The sequence below is a fragment of the Crocuta crocuta genome, unplaced genomic scaffold (genome assembly GCF_008692635.1).
Source record: "Crocuta crocuta isolate KB4526 unplaced genomic scaffold, BGI_CrCroc_1.0 scaffold59-1, whole genome shotgun sequence".
NCBI classification, from domain to species: domain Eukaryota; kingdom Metazoa; phylum Chordata; class Mammalia; order Carnivora; family Hyaenidae; genus Crocuta; species Crocuta crocuta.
Window position 1 is genome coordinate 2,373,502 of NW_027551579.1, and position 18,594 is coordinate 2,392,095.

The 18,594-nt window shown below is 41.2% G+C and overlaps 1 protein-coding gene across 1 annotated transcript in view; it reads left to right on the forward strand.

Annotated features, from left to right (window-relative positions):
* The window catches only part of RYR2 (ryanodine receptor 2), a 674,490-nt gene that overhangs the window by 440,738 nt on the left and 215,158 nt on the right, over window positions 1-18,594 (forward strand). The window contains exons 32-39 of the mRNA XM_077751737.1: window positions 991-1,199; window positions 2,437-2,789; window positions 4,348-4,462; window positions 6,033-6,193; window positions 8,061-8,220; window positions 8,598-8,684; window positions 11,459-11,685; window positions 16,492-17,296. Of these exons, the coding sequence (XP_077607863.1) occupies window positions 991-1,199; window positions 2,437-2,789; window positions 4,348-4,462; window positions 6,033-6,193; window positions 8,061-8,220; window positions 8,598-8,684; window positions 11,459-11,685; window positions 16,492-17,296 (2,117 nt within the window). The remainder of the gene's footprint in view (window positions 1-990; window positions 1,200-2,436; window positions 2,790-4,347; window positions 4,463-6,032; window positions 6,194-8,060; window positions 8,221-8,597; window positions 8,685-11,458; window positions 11,686-16,491; window positions 17,297-18,594) is intronic.

Consider the following 18,594-nt stretch of genomic DNA (forward strand, 5'->3'; position numbering starts at 1 on the left):
TTCTTTACTTTAACTTACATTTTGAATTTCATCTCTTAATTATGTAGGTTAGGTGTGGATTGCCCTGCTTAATCTATAATGGAAGTGACATCAAAGGGAAAGGGATGGATGGAGGAGTTTCAGTAGGATTTTTAGCAGTGACATCTGAATATTTATTTATTTCTATTTTCTATGCTTAGGTGTAATGTACCCCAGAAAAAAAGGGGAGCACAGTTTTCCTCAAAGATCAAAAGCAGCTACAAGCGAATGAAAATCTTTAAAAATCTTGCTTCCAGGGACGCCTAGGTGTGTCAGTCTGTTAAGCGTCTAACTTAAGCTCAGATCATGATCTCATGGTTTGTGAGTTCGAGCCATATAGTTTGTGAGTTCGAGCCACACGTCAGGGTCTGTGCTGACCACTCAGAGCCTGGAGCCTGCTTCGGATTTTTTGTCTCCCTCTCTCTGCCCCTCCCCTGCTCATATACTATCTCTCTCAAAAATAAATAAACATTAAAAACATTTTTAAAGTGTTACTTCCAATCCTCTTTCCTTTGAGTTATATGTGAAGAAATCTGTGGCTTCATCCATGTTTGGTAGTTGCACATTTTCAAGTGCTTGTGCTAGATCGAAGAGCAAACCCACTTGGGCATTTCCATCCTTCTCACCTTCCTTCTATGAGAGAGTCCTATGCACTCCTGAGCTGAGAGGCTGTGTGATGGCAACATCCTTCCATTACTTTACACCCTAAGACCCCTACCCCTCTTCACAGGAGTCCAGGTAAAAGAAGAGCCTTATCTAGGGGCCACATTCAGTAAACCATGAGCAAACACTGGTCTTTTGACCCTTACATATAATACTTAACAACAGCGGTCTCTCTCTCAAAGCTCTATTTTACCTTATGCCAACAACTCTCCCAAAGATGAGAATTCCTGAGCAGTGCTTTTGGAAATTCCAAACAAACAGGCTCTTATACTAATGATGCTGAACATTTTGGTTTTTTTTTCTTCCCAGGATTCATTCCTGTCTGTAGCCTCGGAGTGGCTCAAGTGGGCAGGATGAACTTTGGAAAGGATGTCAGCACCTTGAAATATTTTACCATCTGTGGCTTACAAGAAGGCTACGAACCATTTGCTGTGAACACAAACAGGGATATTACCATGTGGCTAAGCAAGAGGCTTCCTCAGTTTCTCCAGGTCCCGTCAAACCATGAGCATATCGAGGTTTGCTTTTTCTTTAAAATTCAGACCATTGCCAAAAGCCAGGGGTGGAATGTCTTCACATGTGGGAATTCCCAGTTGTTTAATTATTGCCGCTTACTTAAAAAGGTGGCCCTACTGTGTTACACAGTAATGGAGTCTGAGCACAGCATGAGGCTCTGATTATAGGTACTTGATGAACACCTGATTAGACTGATTAACAATAATTAATTGTGTTTTTGTATAGGCAACACCAGGCTCAATCTGAATGAATGTAATTGTAACTTGAATTTTCCAAACTATCTTTTGAGCTAAAAGCAACAGATGAACATGGGGAAAGGGAAGGAAAAATAAGATAAAAACAGAGAGGGAGGCAAACCATAAGAGACTCTTTTTTTTAATAAAAAAAATTTGTTTTGATGTTTATTTTTGAGAGAGAGAGACAGAGAACAAAAGAAGGAGGTAAGGAGAGAGATTGAGTCACAGAATCCAAAGCAGGCTCCAGGCCCTGACCTCTCAGAAGAGAGTCCAACTCAGGGCTTGAGCCCATAAGCCATGAAACCATGACCAGAGCTGAAGTCAGGTGCTTAACCAACTAAGCCACCCAGGTGCCCCAAACCATAAGAGACTCTTAAATAAAGAGAACAAACTGAGGGTTGCCAGAGGGGCAGTGGGGGGGGGGGAATGGGCTAAATAGGTGATGAGCATTAAGGAGGGCACTTGTTGGGGTGAGCGCTGGCTGTCATGTAAGTGATGAATCACTAAATTCTATTCCTGAAATCATTATTACACTATACGTTAACTAACTTGAATTTTTTTTAAAAAGGCAGAGCTATGCGTCTATCTGCAACACATCATTCTGTGTGTTTAATCCTGTCATTTACAAAATTATGCCCAGTGTGGGCTGTATTTGGGGTTTTAAAGACATGATGTGTGTTAGCGATCTTTAGAATCAGGAGGCTGGGGCACCTGTGTGGCTCATTCGGTTAAGCATCCGACTGCGGCTCAGGTCATGATCTCATGGTTCATGGGCTCGAGTCCCACATCAGGCTTTGTGCTGACAGGTAGCTCAGAGCCTGGAGCCTGTCTTCGGATTCTGTACTCCCTCTCTCTCTGACCTTCCCCTCCTCATGCTGTCTGTCTGTCTGTCTCTCTCTCTCTCTCTCTCAAAAACAAATAAAACATTTAAAAAAAAACCATTTAGAATCAGGAGGTCGACTGTGTTGATTCGAATTTAAGCTATCACTTCTTCATTTGCTAGGTAACCAGAATAGACGGCACCATTGACAGTTCTCCGTGTTTAAAGGTCACCCAGAAGTCCTTTGGCTCTCAGAACAGCACTGCTGACATCATGTTCTATCGCCTAAGCATGCCGATTGAGTGCGCTGAGGTTTTCTCCAAGACGGTGGCAGGCGGGCTCCCAGGCGCCGGTCTCTTTGGGCCCAAGAATGATCTGGAAGATTATGATGCAGATTCTGACTTTGAGGTTCTAATGAAGACAGCTCATGGCCATCTGGTGCCAGACCGTGTTGACAAAGACAAGGAAGCCGCAAAACCAGAGTTTAATAACCACAAAGATTATGCTCAGGAAAAGCCCTCTCGTCTGAAACAGAGGTCGTTGATATATGCAATATGATTTCAAATATGCAGTTATTATGTGGGGAGGGGTATAGAGCAAGAGATTTCCCAGTATCCATTTGTCCTTCTCCCTCCTCCTCCTTTACATATAAAGGATTGGATGAGGGACAGTAAAGCAACCTGTTTGTCATCGAATTTGTTACCACAGACATATTCTATCCCAAGAGTTACTTATCAAATGCACTTTGTGTTTTATTGTGGTAAAAAACACATAACAAAATCTACCACTTAAACCCTTTTCTAAGTGTACAGTTTAGTAGTGTTAAGTGTATTCACATTGTCATGAAACAGCTCTTTAGAACTTTCTCTTCTTGCACAATTGAAGCTCTATACCCATTAGACAGCTCTCCTTTTCCACCTCCCCCCAGCCTCTGGTAATCCCCATTCTCCTCATTTCTCTGAATTTGACCACTTTATAAATGTGGATTCATACTGAATTTTTTTTTTCTATGTGTGATTGGCTTAATTCAGCCTAATATTCTCAAGGTTCATCCATGGTCATTGCATGGATCCAGATTTCCTTCCTTCATAAGGCTGAATAATACCCTGCTGTGTATATACACATTCTGTTTATCCATCCATCCATTGATGGGCATTTGGATTGATTCTACCTCTTGGCTACTGTGAACAGTGCTGATGTGAACTGCGTGTGCGAATTTATTTTTGAATCTCGCTTTAAATTATTTTAGATACATATACCCAGAAGTGTGATTGCTGCTAGTTCTGTGTTTAAGTTTGTGAGGAACCTTCATGCTGTTTTCCAGAGCAGTTGCACCATGTTACATTCCCACCAACACTGCACAAGGGTTCAATTTCTCCACAGTCTCATCGACCCTTGATACTTTCTGTCTTTTTGATGATGGCCATCCCAATGGCTGTGAAGTAACATCTCTTTGTGGTTTTGATTTGCATTTTCCTGATGATTAGTGATGTTGAGCATCTTTTCATATGCTTCTAGGCCATTTGTATATCATCTTTGGAGAAATGTCTTTTCAGGCTCTTTGCCCATTTTCTTTTTGGGTTATTTGCTTCTTTGTTGTTGAGCTGTAGGAGTTCTTTATATATTTTGAATATTAACCCCTTATGTATAATTTGCAGGTATTTTCTCTGAAGAGTTTTTAAGATGTTTATACTTACATTCTTGTTTGAAACCTAAAGAGTATTCTCTCTAAATAGTATTTTTCAGAGACACATGGCAAGTTATGTTAGCATCCTTTTTTGCACTAAATCTTAATTTCTCCACATCAGCATGATTGACATTCCAACTCAGATAATTATTTGTTGTGAGATTCTGCCATGTTAATTGAAGGATATTTAGTTGCATCCCTGGTCTCCATCCACTAGATGCCAGTGGCCCCCCCCCTCCCCAAAGTGTGTCAACCAAAAGTATCTCCAGGTAGGAGATAAAGCCATCTGTTAGGGAACAAAAATCACCGTGATTGAGAACCACTCTACTAACTCGATTATATGCACATGTTTTAAGTAGGCAGAACTTTTTAATGTTGCTGATTCTTAGCCCTGTAATATATTTCAGATTTTTGCTTAGAAGAACAAAGCCAGATTATAGCACGAGCCATTCTGCAAGACTCACTGAGGACGTCCTTGCAGATGATCGGGATGATTATGATTACTTGATGCAAACGTCCACGGTATGAGGTTGAAGCTTTTGTCACTTATTTCTTTGTCAGTTACTGTGTGTTTCATGTCAAAGAGTTCCTTATCATTCATCCTCTGTAGCCAACTTATTTCAAAATAATTCTTTTCTTATATTTTGGAGACTAAACTTCTAAAAATACTACAGGTATATTCTAATGTATATTATATAGTAAGAGAACTGTTTTAGGCAAAATAACCTTGATGACATGCTGAATCCTGATTTTGCTATCGTGTTTCTTGGGAAAATTTTATTTTAATAAATTTAATTTTAATTTCCACTTAATTTTTCCAAATGCATATAATGTCCTTGGTCTTAGTGATATGTCTAAAGGAAGATCATTTATCATACTTTGTTGGAGGTCATGTTTCGCATTCTGACAGTTCAAGTTGAAACCAGGGTGCCTGGCTGGCTTAGTCGATGGGGCATGCCACTCTTGACCCCTGGATTGTGAGTTCAGGCCCCATGTTGGGTGTGGAGCCTACTTAATAAATAAATAAATAAAAATTTTAATAAATTAAAAAAACAAAATAAAACTAGGGCACCTTGGTGGCTCAGTTGGTTAAGTGTCTGACTTTGGCTCAGGTCATGATCTTGCAGTTCATGAGTTCAAGCCCCATTTGTGCTGACAGTGTGGAGCCTGCTTGGGATTCTTCCTCTTGTTCTCTGCCCCTCCCCAACTTGCACATGCACGCACGTGCTCTCTCAAATAAATAAAACTTTAAAACCAAATAAGTAAACAAACAATGCTTTAAAAAATAAAGTTTTCCAAACAATTTTTCCTAAAGCACTGAATGGGAAAAAGTGTATAGTTACATCTACATCTACATCCCTTGTAGAGTGCTGCCATGTTTGAGCTAGATTTTCACATATTAGATCTAAGCTATTTCAAAGTGATTTTTTTAATGTTTATTTATTTTGAGAGAGAGAGAGATTGAGAGATCGTGGGAGAGGGGCAGAGAGAGAGGAAGAGAGAGAATCCCAAGCAGGCTCTACACTTTCAGTGCAGAGCCCAACCTGGGGCTCAGTCTCCTGAATCGTGAGATCATGAACTGAGCTGAAATCAAGAGTTTGATGCTCAATCAACTGAGCTATGCAGGCACCCCTCAAAGTGATTTTAAGTAATTTTAAGTATTGTGTTATCAATAGGAAAGGCAAGCATATTCAAAACCCTGTAAAACACTAGCGTAAATGAGTGTGCTTGTATAAGTTTAGAATATGAAGTTTATTTGCCTGAATGGATTGATGATTTTATTGCATAAATATGCTAGAAATGTACACATACAGTTGTACACATATTTTAGGATATGTATAAAAAACTTCAAATCATTTAGTGTGTTTGCTCTGACAAGATCATTTCTCTTTTTCCCATTATTTCGGATTTAATTTCCATTATCTCTGTTTTAGACGTATCTTTCAGTGTCTGCTCTTTGTTTCTGTCACATTTTAATCAGGCCACATGATTTTAAACAAAGAAATACAGTCTTAGGGAACTCAGAGGCATTGCATATCAAAGTTTTGCTTCTCCTTAACTTTGCCAACACTTACTTTTGCTGTCTTGACAGTACTATTACTCAGTGAGAATCTTTCCTGGCCAAGAACCTGCTAACGTCTGGGTAGGCTGGATTACATCAGATTTCCATCAGTATGATGCAGGCTTTGACTTGGACAGAGTTCGTACAGTAACCGTTACTCTAGGAGATGAAAAGGGAAAAGTGCATGAAAGGTCGGTTTTTCTTGATTTTTTTTTCTTAACATGAATGACATCAGATAAAAATGTTGATAAACCTAGGTATTTTTATTTATTTATTTTCCCCCTTGTATTTCATGTCCAGGATCATGTTGTGTTTATAGGCTCATCAAACCATTAATGTCAGTTTCCTTTTTGTTATGCATGCAAGCCAGTGAGGTATTTGAATACATTAAAAGTGAAAAACATTATAAAGTAAGAGCAATGTATCCTTTGTGGGTAATAATAGTATACATTCCTTCAGGTGACCTTGTACATGACTAACAGCTCAGGTTACCAGTCCTAAGTCTTTGTTTTAGGGATTAGAGATGGGTAAAGGTGAGGCTTTTATAGCCCAAAATGTATCTTGGGAATGGTTTATGTGGTGGGGAGAAAACTGTGAAGACAGTATGGGCTAGTAGTTTAGTTTAGACCAGGTGGACGCATTTGAACTCAGACTGAGGAGAAGTGGGTTCTTTCCTCAGCTTTGCCATTGACTCACTGTGTGGCTTTGGGTAAGTCAGTTACACTTTCTGTGCCATCCTTTTTTCATTTGTAAAACAAACCAAACTCAAACCAAACCTTCAAAAAAGTGAAGGCTATCTTCCTTGCAGAATAAGACAAGAGAAGATCTGGCCATTGTATCTATCTTTTGTGCCCATGCATCCTCTCTGATCTGCTGTGACAGGTGTCATAGAAGGAGTCCGCCATAATGTCACTTTTCGTGTATACCTGCACCATCATTTTTGGTGACTGGAGGCTCACTCTCCTGCCTTCAGGTTGTAACACTTGAAACCCTTGAACTTAGCCCTTGAGACAGTGGACAGAGCCAAAATGTCAAGTGAAAAATGCTTTATTTACATCAGTATGGGGACCTCATACCAACCTGTCTCTGGGAATATTCTTCAAGGACACATTTGATTTTTAGAGATGGCAGTGGTATAAGGAAATAACCAAACAGAGGGATGGGATACCTGGATAGATGATCTTAATGTAAGAAAGAGAGGGCAGGTAAGGCTTGTTGACTGTAAGTAGTGCAAAGAAACATAGCCGACTTGATTATTCCAAAACTGATTTTCTCTCAGCCTTCTTTTTCTTTTCCTCCTATTTGCCTGCCATTGATTTTATTGTTGTTGTTGTTGTTAGTTTCATTAACACATTTAGTCTGCTGTGGCAGAGAAAGGGAAAGAGGCAAAGCTCAAGTCATTTAATGTTTATTACCATCTCTGGAAAGGGATTCAGGGAGAATGAAATTCAGGTGGGGGTTTGTTGCTATTGTCACTGATTTATGCATATTCTAGCTAATTCTTTCTCTCATAACAGATCACTGAGAATTGTCCACAGAGGGGCATAATGTTAGCCTAATTTTAAATATGTTGAATCACCGATGGCTCAGGTAGCATTTGCCTCAGGACTTTGACAGTGTTCGGAAGTGAATGCTTCACATCTCAGAGCAAGTGATTAAAAAACAAGCAAACATGAGAATGAAAATTGCTAATTTGGATGATTAGTTAAACTTTTTTGAACCTCAGAACAAGATCCAGTTTGGTTTGAGTTTTTGTAGGGGAAGGCGCAGGTCAGTTTTTACTTGGTTCTGACTCGTTGACCTGTCTCCATTAGGTGCAAAAGTTAGAAACGTGTAAGACCTGGTTCAGAATGCCCACGATGTCAGTGGAGTTGTTGCTCAGAATCACAGAATCAACCCGTTGCGCACCTCTCCCATTACAGCATGAGCTTGTTGCTTGCACAGTATAATTTAGGTTTAGTTTGCAAGATATACATGTTTTCTGTTGTATCCATGGTTGTACAGAGATTAAAATGTGTGTTTTTTTGTTTTTGTTTTTGTTTTTGTTTTGAAATTCAGCATCAAACGCAGCAACTGCTATATGGTGTGTGCGGGTGAGAGCATGAGCCCCGGGCAAGGACGCAACAATAATGGCCTGGAGATTGGGTGCGTGGTGGATGCCGCTAGTGGGCTTCTCACATTCACTGCCAACGGCAAGGAGCTGAGCACGTACTACCAGGTCTGTGGGCAGGGGTGGTGATGTGTTTCTGGGAAGAAAGCCTTTTTTTCCCTGAAAGGAAAGCACGTTTTAGAAGACCAAAGAGTACCTTAGAAAATAGAAGAAAACGAAAACAGAAATGAGTCTAATTGGGCCTTTTTAGTTCTCTTTGAATAATAACAGTGCCCTTCAGAAGAAACAGTCCAGGCCTCCAAAAATGTTTGCGTAATAATGAAATTAAATACCCTGACTATTTATGGAAAGAGGGAGATCCATCTTAAAGAACACAGAAGTGTCTGGGCCCTTCTGTCAAGTGTTTCTTAGTCCTCATAAAGAAAATGTTTTTTCTTGGTGCTCCTTCTTTGACTAACATTTCCAAATTCATTTCTTGATCTAAGGTGGAGCCAAGTACAAAGTTATTTCCTGCAGCTTTTGCCCAAGCTACAAGTCCCAATGTTTTCCAGTTTGAGTTGGGAAGAATAAAGGTAGGAAAGATTCATTGCTTATATTCTGTTTGGGTTCTTTCTCTTAGAGAATAGAGGCTACTTCTCCTTAAATGAATTCAGCGGGTTTTTTTAGCAGTGATGTTAGTGACAGAAGTGACTCTTTAAAAAAATGGTAAGCCATGCTTGAAAGTTCTGTAATCTCCTTCAGATGGCCAAGACCACATTAATTAATTGGAAAGGGTTAGTGCCACAATTTAAGTTATTTATTAAATATTCTATAAGAAGAAGAACCAAAAGAGCTTTCTCTGTGGTCATCATAAATATATTACTCAATAAAACTAGGCTTATACAGAACAAAAGTGCCAAATAACGTACCACTTGATTGTCTAGAACTCACAGGTGAACTAGTAAATGGGCTTAATGACAGGAAATTGCTACACTGTGGTAAGTGCTATAGTAGTACATGTATACAATACTCCAGGAACAAATAGTGGAACAAGGTAGAGGTTGGAGCGGGTGGATCAGGTAAAGAGAAGAGGAGGCATTTAGGTTGATTCATAACTGTTGAATAAGAGTGCTCAGAATATGCTCAGTAGGAGAGGACATCCTAGACTGAGGAAGGGCAAGAGAAAGCAAAAATACTTGAGTCATAGTACCAAAAGTGAAAGAATTCAATGTGGCTGTAACAGAGGGTAACTTCCAGTATGTGGCTGGAGAGCAATACTGATAGACGGTAGACTAAATCCAACCTGGAAAGGCCTTGAATGCCACCCTAAGAAGTTGGACCTAATATATAGGCAGTGTTGATCCCATTGGAAACTTGAAGATGGGGATTGAGCATAAGCAAGCCTGTTTTGGAAAAATATGTTGGCAGTAATCTGGAGGTGCCAATGTGGAGAAGTCACTGCTCTCACAAGAATGAACATAGGCAGTAACAGTGAGTTATTAATGATTTGATGCCATCGTTAACAGGGAGATGATGAGAGCCTGAGAAGTCATGTTGGAGAGAGAGGGGTAAATGTGAAGATGTTTTAGAGGAGAAATGAATAGAAGGCAGTAAATTGGATGGATAGTATTTGTTAATGAATTGGATTCAGGTACTCAAGGAGAATGAAGAATCAAGAATTAAATTACTTTTTTTTTTAGTTTGGACAAGCTAAGGGATGAGAAAACAAGCAGAAGAGCTTGTTGAAATTCAGGAAAAGGAACTGAATTGAATTTTGCAGTTGTATAAGTTGAGATGCCAGGTGCACATCAGGGTGGAATACAGTGGGCAGTTTTATGGCGCTGGCTTGGCAACCTTGGACGTGTTCCTTAAACTGTGTGAGCTTAGTGTCTGCCTTTGTAAAATGAGGTTCTCAGCAGTCACAGAAAGGCAGATATAATATGGACAAAAGGAATGACTCTTGTTGATTAGGAGGGTGTGTGTGACCTTGCCAGAAGAATTTGGGCAAAATGATGGACAAAGCTATACTATAGTAAATTCAAGGTTGAAAATTAGAGAAAGACAGCAAATAGGGAGGTATGGATGGATGGATAGGCAGGCAGGCAGGCAGACAGACAGGTAGGTAGGCAGGCAGATAGATAGATAGATAGATAGATAGATAGATAGATAGATAGATAGATAGATAGATAGATATGGCCTCCAGCTCTTCCTCAGACTTGCCAGGCAGACTTCCTCCTCAGGTTGATTGATGCTCCTTTTACATGGAAGGGACACCACCTTCTCAGAGACACGCATTCTAATCACCCTACTTATTATTGCTGCCCTGAATTCTGCTTCCTCTATCCTGGGTCCCTGCCGTGACCTCTTTTCTCATATACTGTTTAATTTGCTTTTTTACTTTATTTATTTTATGTCTCCCAATTTAAAAAAATGGAAGCTGGATGAGAAGAGGGATTTTGTTTTGTTCACTCAGGGCCTAAAGCAGTGCTGGCTTTCCTCTCCACCCCCTCCATTAGCAGAAGAGAATGGGAAGGTAGCTGGAGGATGAGATAGTCTAAAGTATGCAGTAGACCAGCCTTTATGGGAGAGGGAGATATCGAAGGTAATGGGACAGGTGAGATCCTTGTTTTCAGGTGGCCCATAACGGGCAGGCAGAGGTGGTGTCAAGGTCATGAGTAAATGAATACGCTTCCACCAAGTAGAGACCTGTGTTTCCTTGAGACCAGACTGAAGGCATTAGGAAGGCTGCAGAGGATCCATATTGAAGTTGGAGGAAGGCGAAGAACAAATAAATCGTATTAACATCTTGTGAACTCTGTCGTCTTGTACGATTGTGCCGTTGACCTGTTGCGCTGTCTCCAGTGTAAAACTGGCTACTGAAACCTGATAAACCTGACTTGTGAGTGAGTGAGCAAGTGAATGAGTGCTTGAAGGATAAGGTGGCGGCAGGGGACAGACCAGGAGAGAGAGCCAGGTGCCTGGGTACTCTTCCTGGAGTTTGGTACCACAGACAGCCACAGGCCTGCCAGATTTCGCTGAGGGCCCAGCTTGGTAAAGAAATATGAAGATTGTGTGGTTATATTTGGTTGCAGCTGCATTCTCAGTGTGTCGGGTTGTGTATGTGACAGAAATCTAGCTCCCCAAACCTGTTTGCCGGCCCTGAAGTTTTAGGTACATTCTCAGCATATCTTCACCTCTTGACCTTTCAGCAGCAGTCCATCCCAAGTTCTGTTATTTCTTGTATTAACGTTGCTGGACACGGAGGGAACCTCACTTCCAAGGCCTCTTTCCTGTGTGGGACTGTGGTCATTACTTTATTAACCCCACGGACTGTTATAAATAAATAAACTCTTTTTCTGCTCCCCAGAATGTGATGCCTCTCTCCGCGGGATTATTCAAGAGCGAGCACAAAAACCCCGTGCCGCAGTGTCCCCCGCGTCTCCACGTGCAGTTTCTGTCCCACGTCCTGTGGAGCAGAATGCCCAACCAGTTCCTGAAGGTAGATGTGTCTCGAATAAGTGAGCGCCAAGGCTGGCTGGTGCAGTGTTTGGATCCTCTGCAGTTCATGTCTCTCCATATCCCGGAGGAGAACAGGTCGGCCCTGCATGCCCTTTACTGTCTAATTAACACCTTTTGAATTAGACCATTGGCTGGGGGCTCAGGAGTGCTGCGAGGGAAAGAAAATGAAGCTTAAAAATACCTTATTTCTGGGGCACCTGGGTGGCTGAGTCAGTTAAGCATCTGATTTCAGCTCATGTCTTGGTCTCACGGTTCGTGAGTCCAAGCCCCACGTCAGGCTTTGTGCTGACAGGTCACAGCCTAGAGCCTGCATCAGATTCTGTGTCTCCCTCTCTCTCTGCCCCTCCCCTGCTCTCACTCTGCCTCTATCTCTCTCTCTCTCAAAAATAAATAAGCATTAAAAAAGTTTTTTAAAAATATCTTATTTCTTGGGGCAGTGGAGATAGGCTTCTGCATATTCCAAGTTTAAATCCATTTCACAGCCACTGTGTTACTGGAACAAAATTACTGTACGGCCCTTGGAGGACCCATATGATAGTGCCTTATTCCTTTCCTCTTGTTTTGCCTGTGCTAAGAGCAAGTAAACATTCAGGCAAGTACAGCTACAATTCGAGGTATGAGTTAGCTGCTGTACAGTATCTTAAAATTATAAGATATTAGAGGCAGAACCATAGAAATCATGTGGTTCAATCCTTTATTAGAAAGATGTGAAAAAAATGAGACTAAAACACATTAATGAAGGAAAATTGTGAAAATACATGGAGGGCTTTAAAACAAGATTATATGCATTATAGACAGTAAGAGTAATAAGTACAATAAATATTGAAGGTAGGTTTGTGTGTGATTTTTGGTTTTGCCATTTTATCACTTGACCAGATTGTAGAGGTTTCATTTTAGTAGACTCAGTATCAACAAAGAGCTAAGCTTCAAAGTTTTGGACTGAGATTTCCCTTCCAAAATATCATTAAAAAGTTAAGTCATAATCTAAGTAAAAACATTGCATGAATACAATGCAAAGGTACATGTATTTGTTATCTTTGTGTTTTAAATCTTTATTCTGAAGATGGCTGTAGGGAATATAGTAATTTATGATTTATATTAATTACTCATGATAAATTTTGTATGTAAGTATATGGATAATTTAAACTCCTACTATATAGGGGCCCCTGGGTAGCTCAGTCTATTAAGCATTTGATTCTTGATCTTAGCTCAGGACTTGATCTCAGCAGTTCAAGATCCACATTAGCTCTGCACTGAGCATGGGGCCTACTTAAAGAAAAAATAAACTCTGGGGCACCTAGGTGGTTCAGTCGGTTAAGTGTCCGACTTAGGCTCAGGTCATGATCTTCAGCTTGTGGGGTTAAGCCATTGGGCTCTGTGCTGACAGCTCAGAGCCTGGAGCTGCTTCAGGTTCTGTTTCCCTCTCTGCTCCTTTCCCCACTCATGCTCTGTCTCTCTCTCTCCCTCAAAAATAAGTAAACATTAAAAAAATAAATAAACTCTCACTATAGATCATGAAGAGTTTGAGTCATTTTCCCAAAATGTATGAAATACAAATGCACAAAAAAGAGTCACTGGAACCAGGTGTGTAGGAAAGGCGAGGATGGGAACAGTGAGGACAGGAGAATGACCAAGCTCAGGGTGAGCCTGGTACAGGGTCACTCACACCACACCATTCTGTGTGGTTGGTAAAGTCCCACAGTGGCTTCAGGCTTCCTAGAAGCCAAAGAAAAATCTGATGAGTTTCCAAATTCAGATTTCAAAGGGATGTACCAACTAGTGGCTGAGTAGACTCTTTTTCTCATGCCCCAATGACATGGCCAGTAATTAACATTTAACAATTTGAGGCGGTACTAGATATATGTTAGTTCTCTGTTTCCTTCATGACACATATCACTGTTCATAATTAACGCAATTTTTGGTTAGGGTTTCCCTCCTCAGCTAGATGGTAAATAAGCTCCCTTAGGCCAGGAGTTGTGTCTGTATTATTCACCATCGTATCATAGGTTTATAGTGCTTACTCCACGGTAGACCCTTTGTAATATTTGATGTATAAAAGAATGGTCCTGACTTGTGAAAAATATTTCTCCATTGAGGACTGTTGAAGAGTGTAAGGTATCATATTAGCTTCTAATGCAGTAACAACCCCCACATCTTATTAGCTCGTGAACAGACGTGTGTTGTTGCTCATGTTACCTGAGGCCGTTGGTCTGCTGGAGCTCTGCTCCAGGCTGAGATGGGCTATGAGTGCAGTCTACCTCCTTCTTACCCTGAGACCCACATTGATGGGGCAGCTCCAATCTGGAACATATAGTTTCCATGGCCAACGGTGGATGTACAGGAGGGCTCATAGACACTTCATGTCTCTTGAAAACTTCTTTTTGCTTGTGGCAGATGTTATGTTCACTCACTTTCTGTTGGCCCAAGCAAGTCATGTAGCCAAGCCCAAACTAAATAGGGCAGATCCAACTATTCCATAGACAGGACAGATGGAAGAAGAGGGAGAATATTGATAAACAATTTATAACAGAATGGCATGTGCTAAGGAGGTGTTATATTTTATATTTAAACAGATAAAATAATGTCCTTATAACAGATAAAATAACAAGTTATTTCTTTTGAGATCCCCAAGAGAAAGCCATAGCTCATTACATTAAAGTATGAATATTGCCGTAAAGAGTTGGTGTGGGAAGATAGAATAAAGTAGTTGAAGTATATGCTTTGGTTTGCCCTAAGTGTAGAGTTATGGGATGGAGACTATAGGTTCTTCTCTTATTCATTCATTCCACAAATGTATTAGTTCCCACAATGTCCCTGGCACTGGATACTAAATGGTGTACAAAACAGATGTGACCCTTACCTTAAAAGATTTCATGATCTACTCAGGAAGGGAGGTGCTTTACGTTAGCAGTGGCTAATGTAAATTATAGAATCCTTAGATATTTTTTCTGGAAACTTGCAATTCAAGAGGAATTAGATGGGAGACTAAGTTGTGTTCTTTACTAAGAAGCTCGAATGCAGAGGTTCTGTGCTATGACAATCAATAGGTTTATATATTTTGACCATCAGTCAGGCTAGTAGTCATCCTTTTTTTTTTTTTTTTCTGAGAGAGAGAGACAGCGTGAGCAGGGGAGGGTCAGAGAGAGAGGGAGATACAGAATATGAAGCAGGCTCCAGGCTCTGAGCTAGCTGTCAGCACATAGCCTGATGCGGGGCTCGAACCCACAAACTATGAGATCATGACCTGAGCCAAAGTTGGACACCTAACAGACTGAGCCATCCAGGCACCCTGCTAGTAGTCTTCTTGAGATGTTGGAGGGCCCAGGTAAGACATGGGAATCATTGTCCACTATACTTTGAGGGACAAGGCCTGCTCAGTTAGAACTTACCAAGAATTGAGTGCTAGCAGCTGGGTCCCACAGTTGTGTTTCCTGGAGGCTTAGGTGGTGCACAAGGTGGGTCATCATTTGCTCTGAGTTTCTAACGCATAGTGCTTCCGATTCTAAGATTTGGGCGGTAGGGTCTGGAATAATTTTGTACCATCAAGCCACAGTGGATGGGCATGGACAGGATGATAGAGTGCCAAAGAACAGTGACAGAGCTTAACAACAAATAATCACGAGTAATTACACTGCTTCTACTGTGTATGAGGTTAAGTGCTAGATGAATATTAATAAAGGCATATAATAACCCATGTTCTGATGAGTTTATATTATAGTCTCACCAAGGACACTTTTCTAGATGAATGAGTCATTCCTTTTATTATGAATTTATCAAGTTTCTACTTTCAATTCTACAGTGTCACCCAGGAGCTATCTTAATAATTTAAATAAATAGTGCAGAAACATTAGCACATCAAAAGGAATTATGTCCTCTTAAAATTGACTCCGTTTTTAAAGGAATAGCTTTATTTTAAGCATATTCTGGCCATTTTAAGATTTTTATGGGTTGGAAAGGCATGATACATGCTGGAAGCAAAGTGGCCTGAATTAAGAGCTCATTGTAGACTCAGATTCCCGATAGAAACTTTCCTGAGTGAAATATCACATACAGTATTTGTTTCACAAGCTGTACATGCCCAGTGGAAACCAGGGCTATACTGGTCTACGTTTGGAGCTGGGAGGGAAGTATAAGAAGGCAAATCACTTCAGGGTTACCTGGGTGGCTCAGTCGGTTAAGTGTCTGAGTTTGGCTCAGGTCATAATCTCACAGTTCATGAGTTTAAGCCCTGCGTCAGGCTCTGTGCTGACAGCTCAGACCCTGGAGCCTGCTTTGAATTCTGTCTCCCTTTCTCTCTGCCCCTCCCCCGCTCATGCTCTTGCTCTCTCTCTCTCCCTCTCTCAAAAATAATAAACATTTAAAAAAATTTTTTAAAAAGAAGGTAAATCATTTCAGGGGCATTAGCCCTCCATTCTCTGACTTCCTACTGGTCAGACGAATCACTAATCGTAGGTCAGAGACAAGGACAACTTAGCCTAAGGAAAGGGTTTCTGGCTTCCTGGGGCAGCTTAGCCAGAGCTGAAAAAGGAGATTGAAGATTTTCTAAAGACTGCTCACATTCTGAAAGGAAAGGAGTCACGGGGTTCAGATTGAGACTCGGTATCTACAAGAGGTGCCCCAATCCTGGGCATGATGGAGGATGAAGCAGCTTCAACCACTAGTGGTTAGAAATTTCCAACATAAAATTGTATGCAGAGGCAACTTGTAAAATATCTAGTACTCATTAAAAATGAATACACTGTCACGAAACCTGTCATAGAAGATGGGGGTGGAAGAGAGTATGTTTCCGTACCTTTTTGAAATTTATGAGGTACATAGAATTCTTCTGTGATTCAGAATTTTTAAAACTGCCCCTTGCTACCACTCTTGCCCTTTGTACAGATCTGTGGACATACTGGAACTGACAGAGCAGGAAGAGCTGCTGAAATTCCACTACCACACTCTCCGGCTTTACTCTGCCGTCTGCGCTCTTGGCAACCACCGAGTAGCACATGCATTGTGCAGCCACGTGGATGAGCCCCAGCTGCTCTATGCCATTGAGAATAAGTACATGCCTGGTTTGCTGCGTGCCGGCTACTACGACCTGCTGATTGACATCCACCTGAGCTCCTACGCTACTGCCAGGCTCATGATGAACAGTGAGTTCATTGTGCCCATGACGGAGGAGACCAAGAGCATCACCCTCTTCCCTGATGAGAATAAAAAGCATGGCCTCCCCGGCATCGGTCTCAGCACCTCCCTCAGGCCTCGGATCCAGTTTTCCTCCCCTAGTTTTGTGAGCATCAATAATGAAGGTTACCAATTCAGTCCAGAGTTCCCGCTGGACATCCTGAAGGCCAAAACCATTCAGATGCTGACAGAAGCTGTGAAGGAGGGCAGCCTGCATGCCCGGGACCCTGTGGGGGGCACCACTGAATTTTTGTTTGTCCCGCTCATCAAGCTTTTCTACACTCTGCTCATCATGGGGATCTTCCACAATGAGGACTTAAAACACATCCTGCAGTTGATAGAGCCCAGTGTGTTCAAGGAGGCTGCCACTCCCGATGAAGAGACGGAGGCTCTGGAGAAGGAGCCCTCCATGGAAGACTCCAAACCAGACGGAGCTGGAGAAGAAGAAGTGAAAGGGGCTAAGAGCCCCAAGGAAGGACTGCTTCAGATGAAACTTCCTGAACCAGTTAAATTGCAGGTAATCAGACCAAAAACAAAACCAAAACCAAACAAAAAAACAACTTTAGTGAATTTCACAGTCACTAACTACTATGGTATTGATATTTGCCTTTGTCTCTTTTTCTCTTGGTGGTGAGGGAGAGGTGTGTGTATATTTTTGTGTTCCTGTACAATCATTTTTCATAAAATTAACTAACTTCCTGTTGTGTTTTGGGATGTGCTAGTATAATTTTATTGCATTTAGAATGGAATTCATAAATTTTCCAATGGTGTCAATTGATAATAGTTACTAAGGAATACATTTAGTGATTTGGGTGTATGTGTCTAGCTCTTTTTCTCCTCCTCTTCATTAGCATTCTCTCTTTCCTCTTATTTCTGAAGTTGCATTCCACCAACCATTTGTTGGAATGCCTGAAACAGAAGGGACCCCTTACCCCCTTCCTACCCCACCTCCTCTCTCACCAGCCCTAGAACACTGTTCCCAGTAGGTGTGCCCATTCTCACACAGCAAGGTTTTGATTCCTGTGTGTGTTTCTAAGGAATTGAAGACATCACCTGTTTCTTGTGCTCATCAAGATACTCTAAACATCCTTTTTTAACATCTCCTCAGTGCCGTTCATTTGATGTTTGCATCATTGGAAAGGTCTTTTACTTTTCATTTCTCAGTCAACATTGATTGAGGTCTTCCTTTCTTTTCTTTTAATGTTATTTATTTTTGAGAGAGAAAGATAGAAAGAGAGAGAGAGAGAGTGAGCAGGAAAGGGAAGGCAGAGAGAGAGAGGGAGACACACAATCTGAAACAGACTCCAGGCTCTGCACTGTCAGCACAGAGCCTGACACAGGGCTTGAACCCACAAGCCGTGAGATCACAACCTGAGACAAAGTCAGATGTTCAACTACTGAGCCAGCCAGGCACCTCGATTGAGGTCTTCCTTTGAGCCAGACATGTGGTTCTGGCTTAGGAAACAGATGTCAACTGTACCTTCCAGACATTGACAGTGTCTAAAGGAAATATACACTTATTTATCTGTTTCTGTTAAAATATTTTATTGCTAATTGCATTAAATGATCTGAAGGAAAAGAATGAATTACTAGAAAAAGGAAAATCTCAACTGGATTACCCTAAGAAAGGTGAGGGGGTTCTCTCTGAGATGGTGACTTTTAATCTGAGTTCAGATGGATGAGTAAAGAAGGAGTAGGAACAGTGTTCTAGGAGCTTTTAACACAAAGCACACAGCACAAGAAAGGTTCTGAGGTAGAAAAAGCCCAATTAACCTGATTAGCTAAGGAAAGAGGGTGAGGTAGGCAGAAAGTCAG